The 22,386-nt window shown below is 43.5% G+C and overlaps 1 protein-coding gene across 1 annotated transcript in view; it reads left to right on the top strand.

Annotated features, from left to right (window-relative positions):
* Positions 1-22,386, top strand: part of LOC126293315 (chaoptin) — a 253,508-nt gene that overhangs the window by 92,183 nt on the left and 138,939 nt on the right. Inside the window, exons 3-4 of the mRNA XM_049986461.1 lie at positions 1,295-1,465; positions 20,711-20,856. Of these exons, the coding sequence (XP_049842418.1) occupies positions 1,295-1,465; positions 20,711-20,856 (317 nt within the window). The remainder of the gene's footprint in view (positions 1-1,294; positions 1,466-20,710; positions 20,857-22,386) is intronic.

The following is a 22,386-nucleotide window of genomic DNA, read 5'->3' on the forward strand; positions in this document are numbered from 1 at the left end:
GATGGATACACTCGATGCAACACAGGTGTGGTATTGGTTTTCAGAATATAGTAGGACAGGACTTCTGATGTCCATAGATTTTACGATAGCGAGTAGCGCCGTTGGCGGCTGTGACAAAATGCTTTGCAGGAAAGTACTATTTTTGGTAACTGAAAGCGCCTGCCTTTAGTTTAAGATTATGCCTTGAGACTATAACATGCCAAAATGAGACGTAATAGGGAAATTTTTGGTTTCGCATGACATGTTTCCTGCTGCATTTTACTTATAACTAATGAGAAAGAAGGTTTAGGATACGTTATAATGTGTTGCGTTCTGGTCTTCGGTTTAGAGACTGGTTTGATGCAGCTCTCCATGCTATCCTGTCCTATGCAAGCTTCTCCATCTCCATGTACCTACTGCAAGCTACGTCCTTCTGAATGTGCTCTTGGTCTCCCTCTCCGCTTTTTATCTTCCACGCTGCCCTCCAATACTAAATTGGTTATCCCTTGATACCTCAGAACATGTCCTACCAACCGATCCCTTCTTCTAGTCAAGATGAGGCACAAATTCCTGTTCTCCCCAATTCTATTCAGTACCTCCTCATTAGTTATGTGATCTACCCATCTAATCATGTTATAATAAAGGACGATATAAATATTTTATACGGTTGTGAGTACGTGTAGATATGCAATTTATTGATTGGGTTTCTTGTCTTATAGCAACTGATAATAATAGAGCGTGGTGCCGAAACATGTGACAAAAATATCACACATTTCACTACTGGTGGCGTAATATTCTCAGTGGTTTTCCACATCCCACTAGGTGAATTGCGGGCTAGTCCCCTCGCTCCACCTCAGTTACACGACTCGCAGACATCTGAACACGTTTGCACTATTTCATAGATTACACTAGACGCAGACAGCTGGGGTACACTAATTCCGTCCTGGGGGGTACGGGGTTCGGCATCCACCCAACCCTTAAAATTAACGTTACCAAATCCGTTCTAACTATGCCGACACTGCGAAATGGCAGGGTAAGGCACCAGCAAAAGAAAGAAGAAAGAAAGGCGTAATATTCTCAGTACCGGTACACGAGAAAGTTGTACAATGGCTTCAGAAATAACCTGTCAATTGTTGCTTATGCAATAGTTCTGGTCGGTGAGACGACGATTTCCTTTGAAGCTGGATCCACAGTCGTTAAGTATCACTGGACTCAGTCTTAAGGGAAACAAAGTGTTTAGTATTGAGCGGAATATGTGCGAGTAGCATTACCGTGTGCGGGGCGGGCTGGTACACGACTGGTGCTGTGCTTGCAGGTCTGTACGGGCTGGAGATCACCCACAACGCGCTGGCGGAGATCCCGGACGAGGCGTTCATGGGCCTGGAGCGCTCCATGTGGGAGCTGGACCTCAGCGACAACGAGCTGACGGCGGTCCCCAGCCGCGCCCTCAGGCACCTGCAGAAGCTGCGCAGGCTGGACCTCTCCGGTGAGTCCGCTCAGCATGAAGAGGTGCTTCTGGTGGCACTTCCAGCCATTCGATAAGAACGACGTAAGCGGGGGTGTGCCCGTGGCCCGTGTGCCCGTGGTCTAGGGGTAGCGTCTTTGATTCATAATCAAAAACGTCTTCGGTCCCGGGTTCGATCCCCGCCTCTGCCTAAATTTTGGTAAATAATCAGCATTGGCGGCCAAAGACTTCCGGCATAAGAAGTCAGCCTCATTCTGCCAACGGCCTTGTCAAAGAGGGCGGAGGAGTGGATAGAGGTTCAGGGCACTCTCTTGTCCTAGAGGTGGGAAACTGCCCCCAAAGGCGGAAGAATCAGCAATGATCAACGACATGAGGATGCAGAAGGCAATGGAAACCACTGCATTACAGACACATAACGTGTATCCGCAGGACATGTGGCCTGTAGTTGAAGAAGTGTCATGATGATCTCTCCATTGGCAAAAGATTCCGGAATAGTCCCCCATTCGGATATGCGGGAGGGGACTGCCAAAAGGGAGGTTACCATGAGAAAAAGATTGAATAATCAACTAAAGGATAATGTTCTACGAATCGGGGCGTGGAATGTCAGAAGCTTGAACGTGGTAGGGAAACTAGAAAATCTGAAAAGGGAAATGCAAAGGCTCAGTCTAGATATAGTAGGGGTCAGTGAAGTGAAGTGGAAGGAATACAAAGATTTCTGGTCAGATGAGTTTGGGGTAATACCAACAGCAGCAGAAAATGGTAAAACAGGTGTAGGATTCGTTATGAATAGGAAGGTAGGGAACAGTTCAGTGACCGGGTCGTTCTAATCAGAATCGACAGCAGACCAACACCGATAACGATAGTTCAGGTATACATGCCGACGTCGCAAGCTGAAGATGAACAGATAGAGAAAGTGTATGAGGATATTGAAAGGGTAATGCAGTATGTAAAGGGGGACGAAAATCTAATAGTCATGGGCCACTGGAATGCAGTTGTAGGGCATGAAGTAGAAGAAAAGGTTACAGGAGAGTATGGGCTTGGGACAAGGAATGAAAGAGGAGAAAGACTAATTGAGTTCTGTAACAAGTTTCAGCTAGTAATAGTGAATACCATGTTCAAGAATCACAAGAGGAAGAGGTATACATGGAAAAGGCCGGGAGATACGGGAAGATTTCAATTAGATTACATCATGGTGCGACAGAGATTCCGAAATCAGATACTGGATTGCAAGGCGTACCCAGGAGCAGATATAGACTCAGATCACAATATAGTATAGATGAAAAGTAGGCTGAAGTTCAAGTTATTAGTCAGGAAGAATCAATACGCAAAGAAGTGGGATACGGAAGTTCTAAGGAATGACGGAATACGTCTGAAGTTCTCTAACGCTATAGATACAGCAATAAGAAATAGCGCAATAGGCAACAGAGTTGAAGAGGAATGGACGTCTCTAAAAAGGGCCATCACAGAAGTTGGGAAGGAAAACATAGATACAAAGAAGGTAGCTGCGAAGAAACCATGGGTAACAGAAGAAATACTTCAGTTGATTGATGAAAGGAGGAAGTACAAACATGTTTCGGGAAAATCAGGAATACAGAAATACAAGTCGCTGAGGAATGAAATAAATAGGAAGTGCAGGGAAGCTAAGACGAAATGGCTGCAGGAAAAATGTGAAGACATCGAAAAAGATATGATTGTCGGAAGGACAGACTCGGCATACAGGAAAGTCAAAACAACCTTTGGTGACATTAAAAGCAACGGTAGTAACATTAAGAGTGCAACGGGAATTCCACTGTTAAATGCAGAGGAGAGAGCAGATAGGAGGAAAGAATACATTGAAAGCCTATATGAGGGTGAAGATTTGTCTGATGTGATAGAAGAAGAAACAGCAATCGATTTAGAAGAGATAGGGGACCCAGTATTAGAATCGGAATGTAAAAGAGCTTTGGAGGACTTATGGTCAAATAAGGCGGAAGGGATAGATAACATTCCATCAGAATTTGTAAAATCATTAGGGGAAGTGGCAACAAAACGACTATTCACGTTGGTGTGTAGAATGTGTGTAGAATGTGTGTATATGAGTCTGGCGACATACCATCTGACTTTTGGAAAAGCATCATCCACACAATTCCGAAGACGGCAAGAGCTGACAAGTGCGAGAATTATCGCACAATCAGCTTAACAGCTCATGCATCGAAGCTGCTTACAAGAATAATATACAGAAGAATGGAAAAGAAAATTGAGAATGCGCTAGGTGACGATCAGTTTGGCTTTAGGAAAAGTAAAGGCACGAGAGAGGCAATTCTGACGTTACGGCTAAAAATGGAAGCAAGGCTGAAGAAAAATCAAGACACGTTCATAGGATTTGTCGATTTGGAAAAAGCTTTCGACAATATAAAATAGTGCAAGCTATTCGAGATTCTGAAAGAAGTTGGGGTAAGCTATAGGGAGAGACGGATCATATACAATATGTACAACAACCAAGAGGGAGTAATAAGAGTGGACGATCAAGAACGAGGTGCTCGTATTAAGAAGGGTGTAAGACAAGGCTGTAGTCTTTCGCCCCTACTCTTCCATCTGTACATCGAGGACGCAATGATGGAAATAAAAGAAAGGTTCAGGAGTGGAATTAAAATACAAGGTGAAAGGATATCAATGATACGATTCGCTGATGACATTGCTATCCTGAATGAAAGTGAAGAAGAATTAAATGATCTACTGAACGGAATGAACAGTCTAATGAGTACACAGTATGGTTTGAGAGTAAATCGGAGAAAGACGAAAGTAATGAGAAGTAGAAGAAATGAGAACAGCGAGAAGCTTAACATCAGGATTGATGGTCACGAAGTCAATGAAGTTAAGGAATTCTGCTACCTAGTCAGTAAAATAACCAATGACGGACGGAGCAAGGAGGACATCAAAAGCAGACTCGCTGTGGCAAAAAAGGCATTTCTGGCCAAGAGAAGTCTACTAATATCAAATACCGGCCTTAATTTGAGCAAGAAATTTCTGAGGATGTACGTCTGGAGTACAGCATTGTATGGTAGTGAAACATGGACTGTGAGAAAACCGGAACAGGAGAGAATCGAAGCATTTGAGATGTGGTGCTATAGACGAATGTTGAAAATTAGGTGGACTGATAAGGTAAGGAATGAGGAGGTTCTAGGCAGAATCGGAGAGGAAAGGAATATGTGGAAAACACTGATAAGGAGAAGGGACAGGATGATAGGACATTTGCTATGACATGAGGGAATGACTTCCATGGTACTACATGGTACTAGAGGGAGCTGTAGAGGGCAAAAACTGTTGTAGAGGAAGACAGAGATTGAAATACGTCAAGCAAATAATTGAGGACTTAGGTTGCAAGTGCTACTTCGAGAGGAAATCGTGGCGGGCCGCATCAAACCAGTCAGTAGACTGATGACAAAAAAAAAAAAAAAAAAAAAAAAAAAAAAAAAAAAAAAAGCGGGGGACAAAAATCGCAAAATCGCACATTGTGTTTCACAAGGTTCAGTCTTAGGTCCAGGATTGCTTCACAAATGCAGAGACATCACAGATTCAATTAAAACCTCCTTTGAACAGCCGCAACTAGTTCTTAACACGACGAACATAGTGTTTTGATAACTTCGTTTACAAGTAATATAGATATTAGCTGACTGGACAAAAAACTTAGTCAACCCTAGAGAAATGATCATTTAATACCGCGTAATGCCGTCCCTAAACTTGATAACCGCATGGATTCGGTCAAAAAGTGAGTCCACAAGGTTGTGCAAGCACATCGCACCGAGGTGAAGGCAGAGCTCATTGCGAGAAAATGAAAGTTTTGGAGAAGAAATAAGAAAACGAGAAGTAATGGTTATCTTGACGTGGTTGTTAATGGTTAAATGCAATAACAATAATTTGTTTTATATCAGTGTTCAGACTATTGTTTGCTGTAACTTCCACGAAATTACAATTCAGAGGAACATATAATTTAAAAAGGTTTAGTCCGAAAATGTAAAAGTACATTTGTCATGTATGATTTAACAACTGTAGTGCTAAAATAACTCTGACATCGTGATAATTTACATAACACAAGATCGACATGTGTTCTAATCATTATCAACATTTCACTAACAAGGGGAGCATACGAAGTAGCCCTCGCCAATTTGCTTCATATTGACAGGACGTCAGGACACGATTACGACTTCAACATATATAAACAGGAAGCCACAACTCTCAACGATTTTCGGGAAAACAGAGTAGGTAAAACTGCCGTCTCTGCATAAGAGTTAGTTTTCACTAAAGTGAGGTGTCGCAGGATGTGGGTACTGCGATGTTTGCGTACGTCTGGTTAAGGTTAACCATTCATACGCGCTCATCTGGAGATAGATTGGGACGAAAGTCGAACAAAGGTTTAAAGGCAGAGGGAGAAAAGTGCCAAGGCAAGAGCTAAGGGAAAAAACCTCTGAGATAGTTAGGTCGGGTAGTAAGAGCAGTAGCTGATGTCTTGCTGACTGCGATAGGACATGCGAGGGTAGTCTTTGATAGTAGTGGGTATCATGCATGTCGATACCTTTGACGTTATGCGATGCTGTTACTCGACGGCTGCCGCTTGGTGCGGTGTTGATCTCTTGGTTAGCGTCACCTTACTTGTAACAGGTTAGTCACTAATTTGTGTCCGATAGGTCATATATCGGATGCACAGTGTAGGGTGATGTTGGCCGTTTGTCTCTGTGTCAGTGGGAGAGCTAATCGGTTTCCCTGCTGTAGCCTTTGGTCGGCTCTAATGGCAGGTGGAGTATCCGGTCAATGTTGCTGATATGCAGAGGCTTGCCGACGTTTGTTCCTTGTAGGTGTATGTTAGCTTGTCATAGGTGGTTATGCCCTAGCTAGTAGTGTCTTTGGCCGCCTATGCTTCCACCTATGGACTTTGCCCCGTATGATCTGCAGGCGTGTAGGAGCTGCATATCCCGCGCGGGATACCCGCGTGTTCTGGTGCGCCTTGTCACGGTCCCCCTCCCTCCACGTCGGAGGTTCGAGTCCTCCCTCGTGCATGGGTGTGTGTCGTCCTAAGTTAGTTTTAGTTTAAGTTAGATTACGTAGTGCGTAAGCTTAGGGACCGACGATGACCTCAGCAGTTTGGTCTCATAAGACCTTACCACAAATTTCCAATTTCTGCATATCCCCAGACGGGAGCTGCGCACGTCATCGGAGGTCTAATCAGTGTCATGTATATGGACCTCGACACCACCCTCCTGTTCAGTGTGCTTTCCCTGTTGAGCATTGGGTAGAGTTGTTTGAGCCTCGCGTGCGCTCTGTTGGCGACATATTCGATGCAGTCCCCCATGTAAGTGTTCGGTTCAGCCAGACACTGAGATCTCTACTTTCTCTCGGAAACGTATTGGGCGTGTACGTAGCCGCGCGAGCAAGCTTTTGTTTTCAGATGCGTGTGGTCTTTGGATCGTATCTCGTTGCTGGTGTGTTTTTCCATTCCTACGTAATTCGAACAACAGATTTATTATGACTGTAGAAATTATCAGCTTCTAAAGAATGTGTCGTATCGGCCGCCGCACAGCAGCCGTCAACTCGGCGCGGCGTGCTACAACACTCGCGGCACACAGCGAGAACCTCTGGCGCCACACACGATGTCAACAACGGGCGCCAGTGAACGCGTCGTCGCGGGGTTAGCGGCCGCGAACACACCACTATCGATACGGATGACCCTGGCGGCGCTGCCCTTGTCACCAGAGTGAGCAACCGTATAAGGGCGCCATCTACCAACACTCTTATTGGCCGGACTTGCGGATTTAAGCGAGCTCCCTGAGCCCGTTTAACCAGTTCAATCTTCGCTGATGACTGTGTTACTACCCGGCTGCTGGATTCACGACGACCGAACCGTACTGTGGCCTCCCTCGCTGGAAACTTGCGACGCGTCGGTACCGACTGGTTGACAGTGGTTTGGACTTGTATTCTCTGCTAGTGACTCTGATTTCTCCTTGGTGCTACAGCCATCGAAGTGTTGTGTAGTTGAACTTAAGTTTTGTTTTGACTGACAGAAGGTCAAATAAATTTGGTTATCACGGAATATTTGTTGTGTTATAGTGCAGACATAACACAATGATTTACAGTTTTCGTAATCTTTATTCTCAAAAATGGATAAAATGGTTTTATCGTCAGGAGGTTGGAAATAAGGCCACACGACCGCTTTCGATCAAACAAGTATAAAATTTTATTTACAAAACTGTATCTACGTTTTTACAAATATAATGTATACTTATACGGCACTGAACGAATCAAAATGATACTGATCGTAGAAGCTAGGAAAACAATAATTATTGCGACATAATGTAACGAATGCCAAAGCGAAATATACAGGCTGGGCTTTAAATCTTCGTTCAATTGTCAATTTTTATTTTACAAAAACTATAGAACTTACAACAACAGCATGTGTTGTCCTTCATCAGGTACTTGTGTAGCATAAACCTTGTCCATTACGTAGCCTTACTAAAGGAAATCTAAAAGCGTTATGTCTGGTGATCGTGCAGATCAGACAGTGGGACCATTAGGCCCAATCCACCTGCCAGGAAATGTTATATTAAGAAAACTTCTGTTATTCAATCTCCATTGCGGTGGTGCACTATCTTGTTGGAGAAATCGCATCGTGCCGTAAGTCCCTCAGTTAAGGCTTTCCAAACTGTTCTAGCGTATCCACGTAGAGGTTAGCTGGCTCTGAGTTTTTGACAGAAAAGAAAGGTCCAATGACTCCGTTGTGCATTAAACCGCACCAGACATTCATTTTACGTGATCTAACGTGTGGACTTTCCGAACCCCATATCACCACACTGTGCTTGTTTACTTTAGCTGATGTGTGAAAGGCAACCTCATAAAAAAATAAAAAGATGGTGGAAGATACTCATCGCTGGTGTCGACTCGTACCAAAGCTACTCGACAAAGCATACATACATACAGTGCGTTTCCATAAGACCGTGTTAAAATATGACAGGACATAGAGAGTGCTCCACTGAACAATTTGAGACAGGGAACCCGGGGTCGGGGAAATCAGCTTAACGAGATACGGAACTAAACTTGTCTACCCCTTTGTCTATCATTACTATTTTCTAGGTTATTTACAACTAACATGCGTACAAGTTTACGTACTGTGATCTTTATTCACATGTACATTACTTATTTCCCGCAAGGAAACGAGGAGGACGAGCCTGATTAGCTGGATGTCATGATGCATGTTTTGTTTACTTTACTTGTCCGTAAGGTGGCTCTTTTGTATCGTATGTACATTTTCCCATAACAGAACGTGCTATGAATCAACAACAGACCCATTCATTAATCAGTGCTATTTAGAGACGAAGAGTACAATACGATGGAGCAGTACCGGTGCTGGATTGGAAGGGGAGACCCTATTCCATGGCCTGCGAGGCCACCTGACCCCTTAATTATTTCCTCTGGAGATATCTAAAGTCACTCGTGTGTGAGACCCCACTGGATACGGAGATGGAATTAGTAGTCGGAATTGTAACTGCCTGTGAAGTGATTCGAAGCACACCTGGGATATTTGTCAGGGTGCGTCAGAATCTTGTTCGCAGATGTCATGCTTGCATTGAGGTTGATGAGCGTCACTTTCAGCACATTTTGTAAGATTCAATACAAATGGCACGTTCATTGTGTCAATGGTGGAATTTGCAGTTAACTGTAACTAATGTAAATAAAAAAGTATACAGTAATGTGATTTTATTCCTATTATCTCCTTAACCTGGCTTCTCCGACCGCCGGTTCCCTCCCTCAAATCGTTCGGTGGAGCATCGTCTGTGTCCTGATAACTTTCTGCACGCTCTTACGGAAACACCTTGTATACGGGCTTATTCAGCTACCCCTATCGCTGCCGTTTTCTTCAACCTGAAATGTTATTTCTGGCCTTCAAAAACCAGGTGCGAGATTTTCATATTCTGTTGCCCTCTGTTAGCCCTACAGAAAAAAATGAGCAGGACCTTTCTGTAGGAAATACGAGGGTGAGTCAAATGAAAACCTGAAATATTTTTTTAAATATTATTTATAGTGTAGAAGTGGTACAAAGCTGTATGACTTTTCAACATAATTTCCCCCACGCTCAATGCAAGTCCTCCAGCGCTTAGAAAGTACATAAATTCCTTTAGAAAAAAATTCTTTTGGTAGTCCGCGCAACCACTCATGCCCCGCGTGGCGTACCCCTTCATCGCGACGGAACTTCTTTCCTCCCACTGCGTCTTTGAGTGGTCCAAACATGTGGAAATCACTTGGGTCTGGTGAGTATGGTGGATGAGGAAGACACTCAAAATGCAGGTCTGTGATTGTTGCAGCTGTTATACGGGCAATGTGGGGCCTTGCATTGTCGTGTTGCAAAAGGACACCTGCTGACAGCAATCCACGTCGCTTTGATTTGATCGCAGGCCGCAGATGATTTTTTAGGAGATCTGTGTATGATGCACTGGTGACAGTGGTCCCTGTAGCATGTAATGCTCCAAAATGACGCCTTTTTCGTCCCTAAAGAGTCAGCATAACCTTCCCTGCTAATGGTTCTGTTCGAAACTTCTTTGGTTTTGGCGATGAGGAACGGCGCCATTCCTTGCTCGCTCTCTTCGTTTCCGGTTGGTGGAAGTGAACCCAGGTTTCGTCCCCAGTAACGATTCTTGCAAGGAAGCCATCGCCTTCTCGTTCAAAGAGCCGAAGAAGTTCTTCACAAGCATCAACACGTCGTTTTCTCATTATGGAGTCAGATGCCGTGGCACCCACCTTCCAGACACTTTGTGAAACTGAAGCACAACATGCACAATATGGTGTGCTGACCCATGACTAATCTGTAAACATGATGCAATGTCATTCAGTGTCACTCGGCGGTTTTCCTTCACTATGGCTTCAACAACTGCAATGTTCTGTGGAGTCACAACTCGTTGTGCCTGACTTGGACGAGGAGCATTTTCGAACTTCCTACTCCTTTCGTAGACTTTCTGCTGTGACAAACATGCATCACCGTACTGAACCTTCATTCGTCGATGAATTTGAATAGGTTTCTCACCTTCGCTACGCAAAAACCAAATAACAGAACGATATTCTTTCCTGGTGCAAGACGCAAGTGGGGCGGCCATCTTTACACTGATACTGCGACTGTATGTGTGCGTCTGCACTATGCTGCCACCTAAAGGCCATTCTGCACGCTGTTTGTAGAACGCTTACCAACTTAGAGAATAACGGCGCAAAATTTCGATTTGTTATTACGAATTTAAGGTTTTCATTTGACTCATCCTCGTATAATACAGCTAAATTTTGTACTGGGATACGGCTTCGTTGGTCGCCAGTGTTTGCAAGGTATTTAAGAAAAACGCACAGAAGTGAACATCAGACGCACTTCCACCCCCCATATTCATCTCTCACCTATGCTGTTTGTGGCACTCCCTCCTACCACAATACAAAAAATTCCGACTACACGAATTGTTCCCGATATTAGACCTTTTATGGTCTCTGTTGATTGGGATATTATGCCACCAGCGTAATCAGCTATTTCGTCAATATTACTAATTTAAACGTGGCCGTGAGGATAATGAAAGAAAAACGATTTTTTGTAAATTTTACGCTAGAACTAATTGCGCTGACACTTCGATTAAAACTTATCCCTTACAAGCAAAGTATTTTAGAAGTTAGAAGGCCTGACAAATACAATGATGTAACTGTTTAGTTTATGCTGGTATAATTCACAAAACTCTTAGCTAAAATTAACACAAACTTCAGTTTTAAGATTTATAAATGGTCGAATAAGCCGGCGGCGTACTAAGGCTAGTCAACGAAGACGAAGAAAGGTCGAATGTGGGAAATAATTCGGGCAGTTCCAAACTTTTGTACCGTGGTAGGAGGCATTGTCACGAATAACATACTACAAATCCTGACTGGCGAGGGATGCAAGTGCATTTGGAGGTTAATTCTGCACATTTTTCTCGAATAACTCTTAAACCATGTCCACCAGCGGAGGCTTACGCTAGTACACAAATTAACTACATTAAATTTCCTACAAAAATTAAGTCCCGTTCATTTTTTCTGTAGGGCTAATAGTTTGCGAGTAGCGAATGAGAGAATATGAAAGTATCGCACGTGGACGGATATGGAATTGTGGGTTACAGTGGTAGGGGCAGCTGAATCATCCCGTGTACATACACATACACAAACATACGTAAATGTGACCGAGTGGTTCTAGGCGCTTTTGTCTAGAACTGTGCGACCGCTACGGTCGCAGGTTCGAATCCTGCCTCGGGCATGGATGTGTGTGATGTCCTTAGGTTAGTTAGGTTTAAGTAGTTCTATTTCTTGGGGAATGATGACCTCACATGTTAAGTCCCATAGCGCTCAGAGCCATTTAAGCCATGTAATGTGTGTGTATTTGTCATAAATCACAAATCTGTAATATTTATTCTAGTACACTGTAGCGTGTGGTGAAGAAAGCTTGTGATTAACATTAAAAAATAATCCTAGGTTGCGCAGTGCTCTTTATTGGTTCAAAAACAACGCTTTTCACACGGTTGCGGCATTACTAGCTTTCCGGAAGTACAATGGAAAATGGACATAATAAATAACCGGGCGTGTTCCTTCCCTGATGTACTATACTCAAAAGTGAAAACAAAAAAACGTAAATATAAAGACGCAAAGGATAGGAAAGCACGTGTAGAGTATTTTATAATTATTGCCAAAAAGCATTCGTCAGAATGCCTGAAATGCCTGGTAAAAGTTGAAACATGTATGTTTGAAACATGATTGAAATTACGTAACTGACAATAGTCTGAAACACAACTGTTAGAATAGGAATGGCATGTGAATGTGTATTTTATCTCGCCGATTTGCACTGTACTGAATTTCTCTGACTGCGAGAATGTAAATTTCATTTAGCTGAAAGAATGTGAATTAACTTTAAACCAAACCCAAACTGCATGAATTTACACAAACAAAACTGAATCTGATTTTAAATTGCCCCTGGCAATAAAACAAAACTGATGGAATTTGAAAATAATGGTCCCTGTGCTTAATGAATGTTATCCCTGAATCAATAAAATTTCTCACCTTTAGCTGCGCAATGATAACATGCTTCGCACTGCTCTCTGTAAGTACTCTAAATTGTATGGTTATCAAATAGCTATTGTGCGAGGCTGTTGCTTAGCATACATTTTAGTTATATCGAATATGACTGAGACAATAACTTCTTGAGAAAAATAGTTAATAAAAAATGGTATGGTTTGGGAACTGATATTGACCTGGGATAAGTCACAGTATGGCACTAACTTTAAAACTTGTATTTTGACTCTTTGAAAATTAATAATGCTCACAATTAACACACACAGCAAAACTGATTATACATAAAAAATTAGAGGTACAAAATCATTGGATATAAGTGCTATAAATTGTCTCGATCATCATTTATGAATACGCGCATTGCATTAGTAACAAAACACCTTTACTTCCCTTAATTACTTTCAACTTCTGTTGAGATTCCTTTTACAGTTAGCAAACAGCACAATATGTTGCAGATAAAGTCATTACTGTCGGTACTGAGTAAGTATATATCCAGCACACATAAGATACAACACGCCTTTATACTTGAGAGTCCTCCATACATCACTCGATCTAAAGTTATTCGAAAACATTACCCGTAATACCTTGAGTCAGCTATGGCTGTTGAGCAGCGATGCTACTACACAATGGATACTACATTTGACGATCTCTGGTTCAATATAATATTTTATTACAGAACCTGAATTAATTTACTCTGTGTATATACCTTCCATAACCCTGCTGCCTCCTGCTGAAGAATTTGGCAGGGTTGTTATAGAAATTGGCCATAATAACACAACGAATTCTTAACGTTACGTAAGAATAGGCTCATAAAAGTTTGGGAATGTAGCATAAAAGACATAATTAATAAAGAAACACAAATCTTTGTGAGCATCTGGCTCTTTGAATAGCGTAAAATTATCACGTTAATTTGTGAAATATTTGGGTTAACCATCTAAAATCTGTGACTAGGAATCACGAATATACAAACAATCAGTTATAACAGTGCTCATGTGCACTATGAAACTTTAAAATGAAACCTAGCATATAAGAAAAACACAGTAGTATGAGCAACTAACACTTTACAAAGTATGCTGGAATGAAAACAACCTGAGTTACACAATACAGAGTTATAGAAAAACATTACGAAGTATTTACAATACTGTTCAGAAATGTAGTGATTATGTGCACTGATACGTGAGGTCAAGTTCCATTTATAACGCTCATTTCCATAGTTATGACTAATCACAGATAATGTACAAAGCATAATGTAGCTATATCACAAGTATAAAATATAAAGTAACGAGTGAAAAAGGCAAGGATAAGGTCATGGTTGAAGTAAAGTTACATATGGGATGGTCTGAAAATCGAGGATACATAGACATCGGCTCATATTTCTTCATCAGAGGATTATACAGGGTGTACATGAAGTCTGAGAACACCTTCAATTATTTATTGCACAAGAACTAAACGTTGTACGGATGTCATACATATTGCATTTTGAAGAGAAACTCTGAAAGTTTATTTACAAACATTCGATATCCGAACCATGAGTGGCCCGGCAGACGTCAATACGATAATCGAATTCTTACCATACCCGTCCCAGCATGGCATCGACTGTGGCAGTCACTTCCCGTATTCATTCAAGGAGCTCTGCTACATCACGTGGTAGAAGCGGTACATACACCAGATCTTTAATGTGTCCCCACAGAAGGAAGTCACACGAAGTGCGATCTGGTGATCGGGAAGGCCATTTCATGAAACAGCTGTCCCCTTCTGTAGCACGACGGATCCATCCATGCTGCAGCTCCGTGTTCAGGCACCCAAAAACTACACGATGAAAACGGGGTGGAGCCCCATGCTGCTGAAAGATCAACGGAGAGTCCGACTGCATTTGAGGCATCAGCCACTGGTGCAACATGCCCAAGTAGGAATATCCAATGACAGTGCTTTCCGCAAGGAAGAATGGCCCGTACAGTTTTCGACGTGACAAGGCACAAAAAAAATTTACCTTTGGGGAATTTGTTGTGCCAGTGGTAAATGGCTTCTTACCGTACTTCGTTCTAAGAAACCATTGAATAGCTGTAGCATACTTGTTGTAGGGGATGGAGTAGAAGAAAAGGTTACAGGAGAATATGGGCTTGGGACAAGGAATGAAAGAGGAGAAAGACTAATTGAGTTCTATAACAAGTTTCAGCTAGTAATAGCGAATACCCTGTTCAAGAATCACAAGAGGAGGAGGTATACTTGGAAAAGGCCGGGAGATACGGGAAGATTTCAATTAGATTACATCATGGTCAGACAGAGATTCCGAAATCAGATACTGGATTGTAAGGCGTACCGAGGAGCAGATATAGACTCAGATCACGATATAGTAGTGATGAAGAGTAGGCTGAAGTTCAACACATCAGTCAGGAAGAATCAATAAGCAGAGAAGTGGGATATGGAAGTTCTAAGGAATGACGGAATACGTTTGAAGTTCTCTAACGCTATAGATACAGCAATAAGGAATAGCGCAGTAGGCATCACAGTTGAAGAGGAATGGACGTCTCTAAAAAGGGCCATCACAGAAGTTGGGAAGGAAAACATAGGTACAAAGAAGGTAGCTGCGAAGAAACCATGGGTAACAGAAGAAATACTTCAGCTGATTGATGAAAGGAGGAAGTAGAAACATGTTCCGGGAAAATCAGGAATACAGAAATACAAGTCGCTGAGGAATGAAATAAATAGGAAGTGCAGGGAAGCTAAGACAAAATGGCTGCAGGAAAAATGTGAAGACATCGAAAAAGATATGATTGTCGGAACGACAGACTCAGCATACAGGAAAGTCAAAGCAAACTTTGGTGACATTAAAAGCAACTGTGGCAACATTAAGAGTGCAACGGGAATTCCACTGTTAAATGCAGAGGAGAGAGCATATAGGTGGAAAGAATACATTGAAAGCCTCTATGAGGGTGAAGATTTGTCTGATGTGATAGAAGAAGAAACAGGAATCGATTTAGAAGAGATAGGGGATCCAGTATTAGAATCGGAATTTAAAAGTGCTTTGGAGGACTTACGGTCAAATAAGGCAGAAGGGATAGATAACATCCCATCAGAATTTCTAAAATCATTAGGGGAAGTGGCAACAAAACGACTATTCACGTTGGTGTGTAGAATATATGCGCTAGGTGACGATCAGTTTGGCTTTAGGAAAAGTAAAGGCACGAGAGAGGCCATTCTGACGTTACGGCTAACAATGGAAGCAAGGATGAAGAAAAATCAAGACACCTTCATAGGATTTGTCGACCTGGAAAAAGCGTTCGACAATATAAAATGATGCAAGCTGTTCGAAATTCTGAAAAAAAGTAGGGGTAAGCTATAGGGAGAGACGGATCATATACAATATGTACAACAACCAAGAGGGATTAATAAGAGTGGACGATCAAGAACGATGTGCTCATATTAAGAAGGGTGTAAGACAAGGTGTAGCCTTTCGTCCCTACTCTTCAATCTGTACATCGAGGAAGCAATGATGGAAATAAAAGAAAGGTTCAGGAGTGGAATTAAAATACAAGGTGAAAGGATATCAATGATACGATTCGCTGATGACATTGCTATCCTGAGTGAAAGTGAAGAAGAATTAAATGATCTGCTGAACGGAATGAACAGTCTAATGAGTACACAGTATGGTTTAAGAGTAAATCGGAGAAAGACGAAGGTAATGAGAAGTAGTAGAAATGAGAACACCGAGAAACTTAACATCAGGATTGATGGTCACGAAGTCAATGAAGTTAAGGAATTCTGCTACCTAGACAGTAAAACAACCAATGACGGACGGAGCACGGAGGACATCAAAAGCAGACTCGCTATGGCAAAAAAGGCATTTCTGGCCAAGAGAAGTCTACTAATATCAAATACCGGCCTTGATTTGAGGAAGAAATTTCTGAGGATGTACGTCTGGAGTACTGCATTGTATGGTAGTGAAACATGGACTGTGGGAAAACCGGAATAGAAGAGAATCGAAGCATTCGAGATGTGGTGCTATAGACGAATGTTGAAAATTAGGTGGACTGATAAGGTAAGGAATGAGGAGGTTCTAGGCAGAATCGGAGAAGAAAGGAATATGTGGAAAACACTGATAAGGAGAAGGGACAGGATGATAGGACATCTGCTAAGACATGAGGGAATGACGTCCATGGTACAAGAGGGAGCTGTAGAGGGCAAAAACTGTAGAGGAAGACAGAGATTGGAATACGTCAAGCAAATAATTGAGGACGTAGGTTGCAAGTGCTACTCTGAGATGAAGAGGTTAGCACAGGAAAGGAATTCGTGGCGGGCCGCATCAAACCAGTCAGTAGACCGATTACCAAAAAAAAAAAGCACACTTGTTTTTGTCGAACTCCAACACACAGAAAGCTCGCTCCACATCTGAACTCGCATTGTTTGCGACTAGAGCTGACTATCGGCAAATTTCCAAACTTCGCTGTGGCGGTATACATGGAAAAAAAGCTTTCAGGATTTCTCTTCAAAGTGACATATGTATGGTATCTGTACAATGTTTCGTTCTTGTGCAATTACTAATTGAAAGTGTTCGCGAACTTTAGGTACACCCTGTATTTTTGAGTCATGTTATCTTGAATATCTTTCGAACATCACTAGGTACCTCAAAAAAGTGGCATTGAGCAGACTTATTGGTGTCAGCGATAGACATGGTTCCCAATCACAAAAAAATGGTTCAAATGGCTCTGAGCACTATGGGACTTAACATCCATGGTCATCAGCACCCTAGAACTTAGAACAACTTAAAAATAACTAACCTAACGACATCACACAACACCCTTCCCAATAACAACTCAACTAATTATATACTAAGTCGTGTCTCGTACAGACGTGAGCGCAATGACTGGTGTCATTACAGTTCTCGCATTTGTAGTGCCTCATCGTCGACATAGTAAGCTTGCATATATTTATATTGTTGCATAAAAGTAAACAACTGTATGTTTCATGTCCATCACAGTGGATCAGGTGGAGAAGGACGACAGCATAAAGAGAAAATGCGACTTAAAGAGGCATTAAATGCTTTTAAGATTGAAAAGTATGACATTAGTGGATATTAATGCAAAAGAACTGGAAAAGTTCTCGTAAAGTAGCCCTACGAGCAAGAAATTGTGTTAACTGACTGGTAATCGCAGAACTGAAGTGTTGTGATGATTGCATCGGATGGTTAACGAGCAAGCCGGCCGGTGTGGCCGAGCGGTTCTAGGCTCTTCAGTCTGGAGACGCGCGACTGCTACGGTCGCAGGTTCGAATCCTGCGTCGGGCATGGATGTGTGTGATGTCCTTAGGTTGGTTAGGTCTAAGTAGTTGTAAGTTCTAGCGGACTGATGGCTTCAGTTGTTAAGTCCCATAGTGCTCAGAGCCAATTTGGTTAGCGAGTAAATACACTGAATCACCGAAGAAATTGGTATAGGCATGCGTATTCTGATACAGAGATACGTAAAGAGGCAGAATACGGCGCTGCGCTGGGCAACGCCTGTATAAGACAATTGTCTGGCGCATTTGTTAGATAGGTTACTGTTGCTACAGTGGCAGGTTATCAAGATTTAAGTAGGTTTGGTGCTACACTCAGCGCAAGAGGGATGGGGCACAGCGTCTCTGAGGTAGCGATGAAGTGGGGATTTTCCCGTACGATCATTTCACGAGCGTACCGTGAATATCAGGAATCCGGTAAAACATCATCTCCGACATCGCTTCGGACGGAAAAAGATCCTGCAGGAACGGGACCAACGACGACTGAAGAGAATTGTTCAACGTGACAGAAGTGCAGCCCTTCCGCAAACTGCTGCAGATTTCAATGCTAACCATAAATAAGTGTCAGCGTGCGAACCATTCAACGAAACATCTTCGATATGGGTTTCTTGTAGTTAAAGGCCCACCTTTGATGACTGCATGACACAAAGCCTCACACCTCGCCTGGGCCCGTCAACACCGACATTTGACTTGATGAATGGAATCATGTTGCGTGGTCAGACGATTCTCGTTCCAAATTGTAACGAGCGGATGGACGTGTACAGGTTTGGAGACAACCTCATGAATCCATGGAGCCCGCATGTCGGCAAGGGACTGTTCAAGTTGGTGGAAGTTCAGTAATGCTGTGGGACGTATCCAGCTGGAGTGACATGGGTTCCCTGATACGTCTAAATACGACTCTGACAGGTGACTCGTACGTAAGCATCCTTTCTGATCACCTGCATCCATTCATGTCCATTGCGCATTCGAACAGACTTGGGCAATTCCATCAGGACAATGCGACACCCCACACGTCCAGAATTGCTATAAACTGGCTCTAGCAACAATTGCTGAGTTTAAACTCTTCCCCCGGCCAGCAAACTCCCCAGATATAAACATAATTGAGCATATCTGGGATGCCTTGCAATGTGCTGTTCAGAAGAGACCATCACCCCGTCGTACTCTTACGGATCTATGGACCGCTCTGCCTGGAGTTCCCTCAAGCACAACTTCAAACATTAGTCGTGTCCATGCCAAGTGGTGTTGTGGCACTTCAGAATGTTCGCGGGGGCCCTACGCGATATTAGGCAGGTGTACCAGTTTCTGTGGCTCTTCAGTATATATGCTGATGTTTATACACTACTGGCTAATAAAATTGCTAAACCACGAAAATGACGTGGTACACACGTGAAATTTAGCCGACAGGAAGAAGATGCAGTGATATGCAAATGATTAGCTTTTCCGAGCGTTCACACAAGGCGCCGGTGGTGACACCTACAACGTACTGACATCAGGAAAGTTACCCACCGATTTCTCATACACAAACAGCAGTTGACCGGCGTTGCCTGCTAAAACGTTATTGTGATGCCTCGTGTAAGGAGGATAAATGCGCACCATCACGTTTCAGACTTTGATAAAGGTCGGATTGTAGCCTATTGATATTGCGGTTTACCGTTTCGCGACATTGGTTCTAGCGTTGGTCGAGATCCAGTTACTGTTACCAGAATATGGAATCGGTGGGTTCAGAAGAGTAATACGGAACGCCGTGCTGGATCCCAACGGCCTCGTATCACTAGCAGTCGAGATGACATGACAGGCATCTTATCCACATAGCTGAAACGGTTCGTGCAGCCACGTCTCGATCCCTGAGCCAACAGATGAGGACGTTTGAAAGACAACAGCCATCTGCACGAACAGTTCGACAACGTTTGCAGCAGCATGGACTATCGCCTCGAAGACCATGGCTTCGGTTACCCTTGACGCTCCATCACAGACAGGAGCACCTCGTGTACTCGATGGTGTACTCAATGACGAACCTGGGTGCACGAAATGCAAAATGTCATTTTTTCGGATGAATCGAGTTTCTGTTTACAGCATCATATGGTGGAATCCGTGTTTGGCGACATCGCGGTGAACGCACATTGGCAGAGTGTATTCGTCATGGCTATGCTGTCGTATCACCCAGCGTGATGGTATGGGGTGCCATTGGTTACACGTGTCGGTCACCTCTTGTTAGCATTGACGGCACTTTGAACAGAGGACGTTACATTACAGATGTGTTACGGTCCGTGGCTCTGCCCTTCATTGGATTCCAGCGAAACCCTACATTTCAGCGGGACAATGCACGACGGTATGTTGCAGGACCTGTACCGGCCTTTATGGATGCAGAAAATGTTCGACTGCTGCCGTGGCCGGCACATTCTCCAGGTCTCTCATTAATTGAAAAAGTCTGGTCAATGGTGGCCGAGCAACTAGCTCATTATGGTACGCCAGTCACTACTCTTGATGAACTGCATGAAGCTGCATGGGCAGTTGTACGTGTAGACACCATCCAAGCTCTGTTTGACTCAATGCCCAGGCGTATCAAGGCCGTTATTACGGCCAGAGATGGTTGTTCTGGGTACTGATTTCTCAGGACCTATGCACCCAAACTGCGTGAAAATGTAATCACATGTCAGTTCTAGTATAATATATTTGTCCAATGAATACCCGTTTCTCATCTGCCTTTCTTCTTGGTGTAGCAATTTTAATGGCCAGTAGCGTACATTTTCGTACAGCTACGTATATGGCAGCAGATTTTGGGGTTTTGAGTTTTCAATTTTGGAATAGTTCATTTCATATGATCCAAGATGGGTTAGTACATTTGTCTCAACTTAACCAGTTTTATTACAGTTGGTCAGTGTGTGGTGTGACACGTGACTCGGCGTGCCGCAGGTAACGACATCTCTGAGGTGAACCAGGAGGCGTGGCGCGGCCTGGAGGAGTCCCTGCAGACGCTGGACCTGGCAGACAACTCGCTCACTTCGCTGCCGCCGGCCGCCTTCTCCAACCTGCAGCTGCTCGAGGCGCTGGACCTGCAGGTGGGCCTACCGTAGCTCCGTGGAAACCCTATTTACCTGACAAGAAAGTGGTGGTGCTGTGTAGCTTTAGCACATCAGTCGTGATCGGACACTTTTTCTTAGGTAAATGCTGGCCGCCGCTTTGCAAGCCGTCAGTGTGACGGGTGCGGGGTACGCCGGTGTGTAACAGAATCTTATCATCCCTAGCCTGGCTGATAGCCGGTCTTTGTGGCCGAGCGGTTCTAGGCGCTTCAGTCTGGAACCGCGCGACCGCTACGGTCGCGGGTTCGAATCCTGCCTCGGACATGGATGTGTGTGATGTACTTAGGTTGGTTAGGTTTAAGTAGTTCTAAGTTCTAGGGGACTTATGACCTCAGATGTTAAGTCCCATAGTGCTCAGAGCTATTTGAACCATTTTTTGAACATGCCTCCGACGTGCATACCTGAAGAGCTGTGACCACTTGTTCGGTAGAAGAGATGTTCAGACTGGCGAACATGAACAAGTTCTCATAGCTCTCAAAGTACACATTTTAGACCCCACGTTTACTATAAATTTCTTTCTTGTTTCGGTGGAAGAAGCCTGATCCTAAACCTTGTCTGTGCTTTTTTGGCCACTCTGCACAACGAAATCATATGGATCGCGGGAAGAACGATCGCTGCTAAGTCGCCGTGGGGGTTCAAATCTCTTTAATTTAATTTTCACAGTCTTTTCGCGAGACATACGTAAAAGGAAGCAGGATATTGGTTGAATATTCTAGGAGCGTACGCTCTCGGAAGTTTAACAGTAGACTACACCATGATGCACAGCACCTCTCTTGCAGTGTCTGCCACTGGAGTTGACTGAGCAATCTGCCGTTGGATGTGGTCTTTTAGCATCGCTAATGAGGTCAGACGATCGCGGTAGACTTGCGACTTCAGGTTACCCCATAACCAGTAATGACACGGATTGAGGTCTGGGGACGTAGGAGGCCGAGCATGGCGGAAGCGGCGGCCCAGCACCCGATCCTCCCAGCAGGTGTTTATCAGCCAGACTAGAAATGATCCGACTCCCTCTCCCACTACAGCCCATTTTATGTTACGTCACTGACTTGTTGCTGCCCATCGCCACCTGTTGGCCTGTTTTCCCACTCGTTTTCGGTTGCAATAGAGCCCCATGTCATTTCAGGCACTTACTCGATGTTTACCTGCATTTGTGAGTGTATTCCCACTGAGCTAACATTTCCTGTTTCACTGTCAGTGACACACAGGCTGACAGGTGACTTCCATTGTCTAGGGTTACCATTTGTTGGTTTGAGAAGCTCCACTATTTCGCGACGCCACGTCATGAGGCAGTTCTCAATTGATTGTCGATGTACTCAGTAGACAGGTCTTCCCACCACCATTTTCCTCCTGTTTACAGGCATGAGCGATGTGCAGGCAAATCAACATTTAGATTTCTTTTTAAACATTCCATGATTACTGCAGGACGCATGTGTCCACAGTTGACACACCACGGACCAACTGGGCCAGTTTGACGCTAAACATAGACTCTAAGACAAAAAATAGACACAC

The sequence above is a fragment of the Schistocerca gregaria genome, chromosome 10, assembly GCF_023897955.1.
Source record: "Schistocerca gregaria isolate iqSchGreg1 chromosome 10, iqSchGreg1.2, whole genome shotgun sequence".
NCBI classification, from domain to species: domain Eukaryota; kingdom Metazoa; phylum Arthropoda; class Insecta; order Orthoptera; family Acrididae; genus Schistocerca; species Schistocerca gregaria.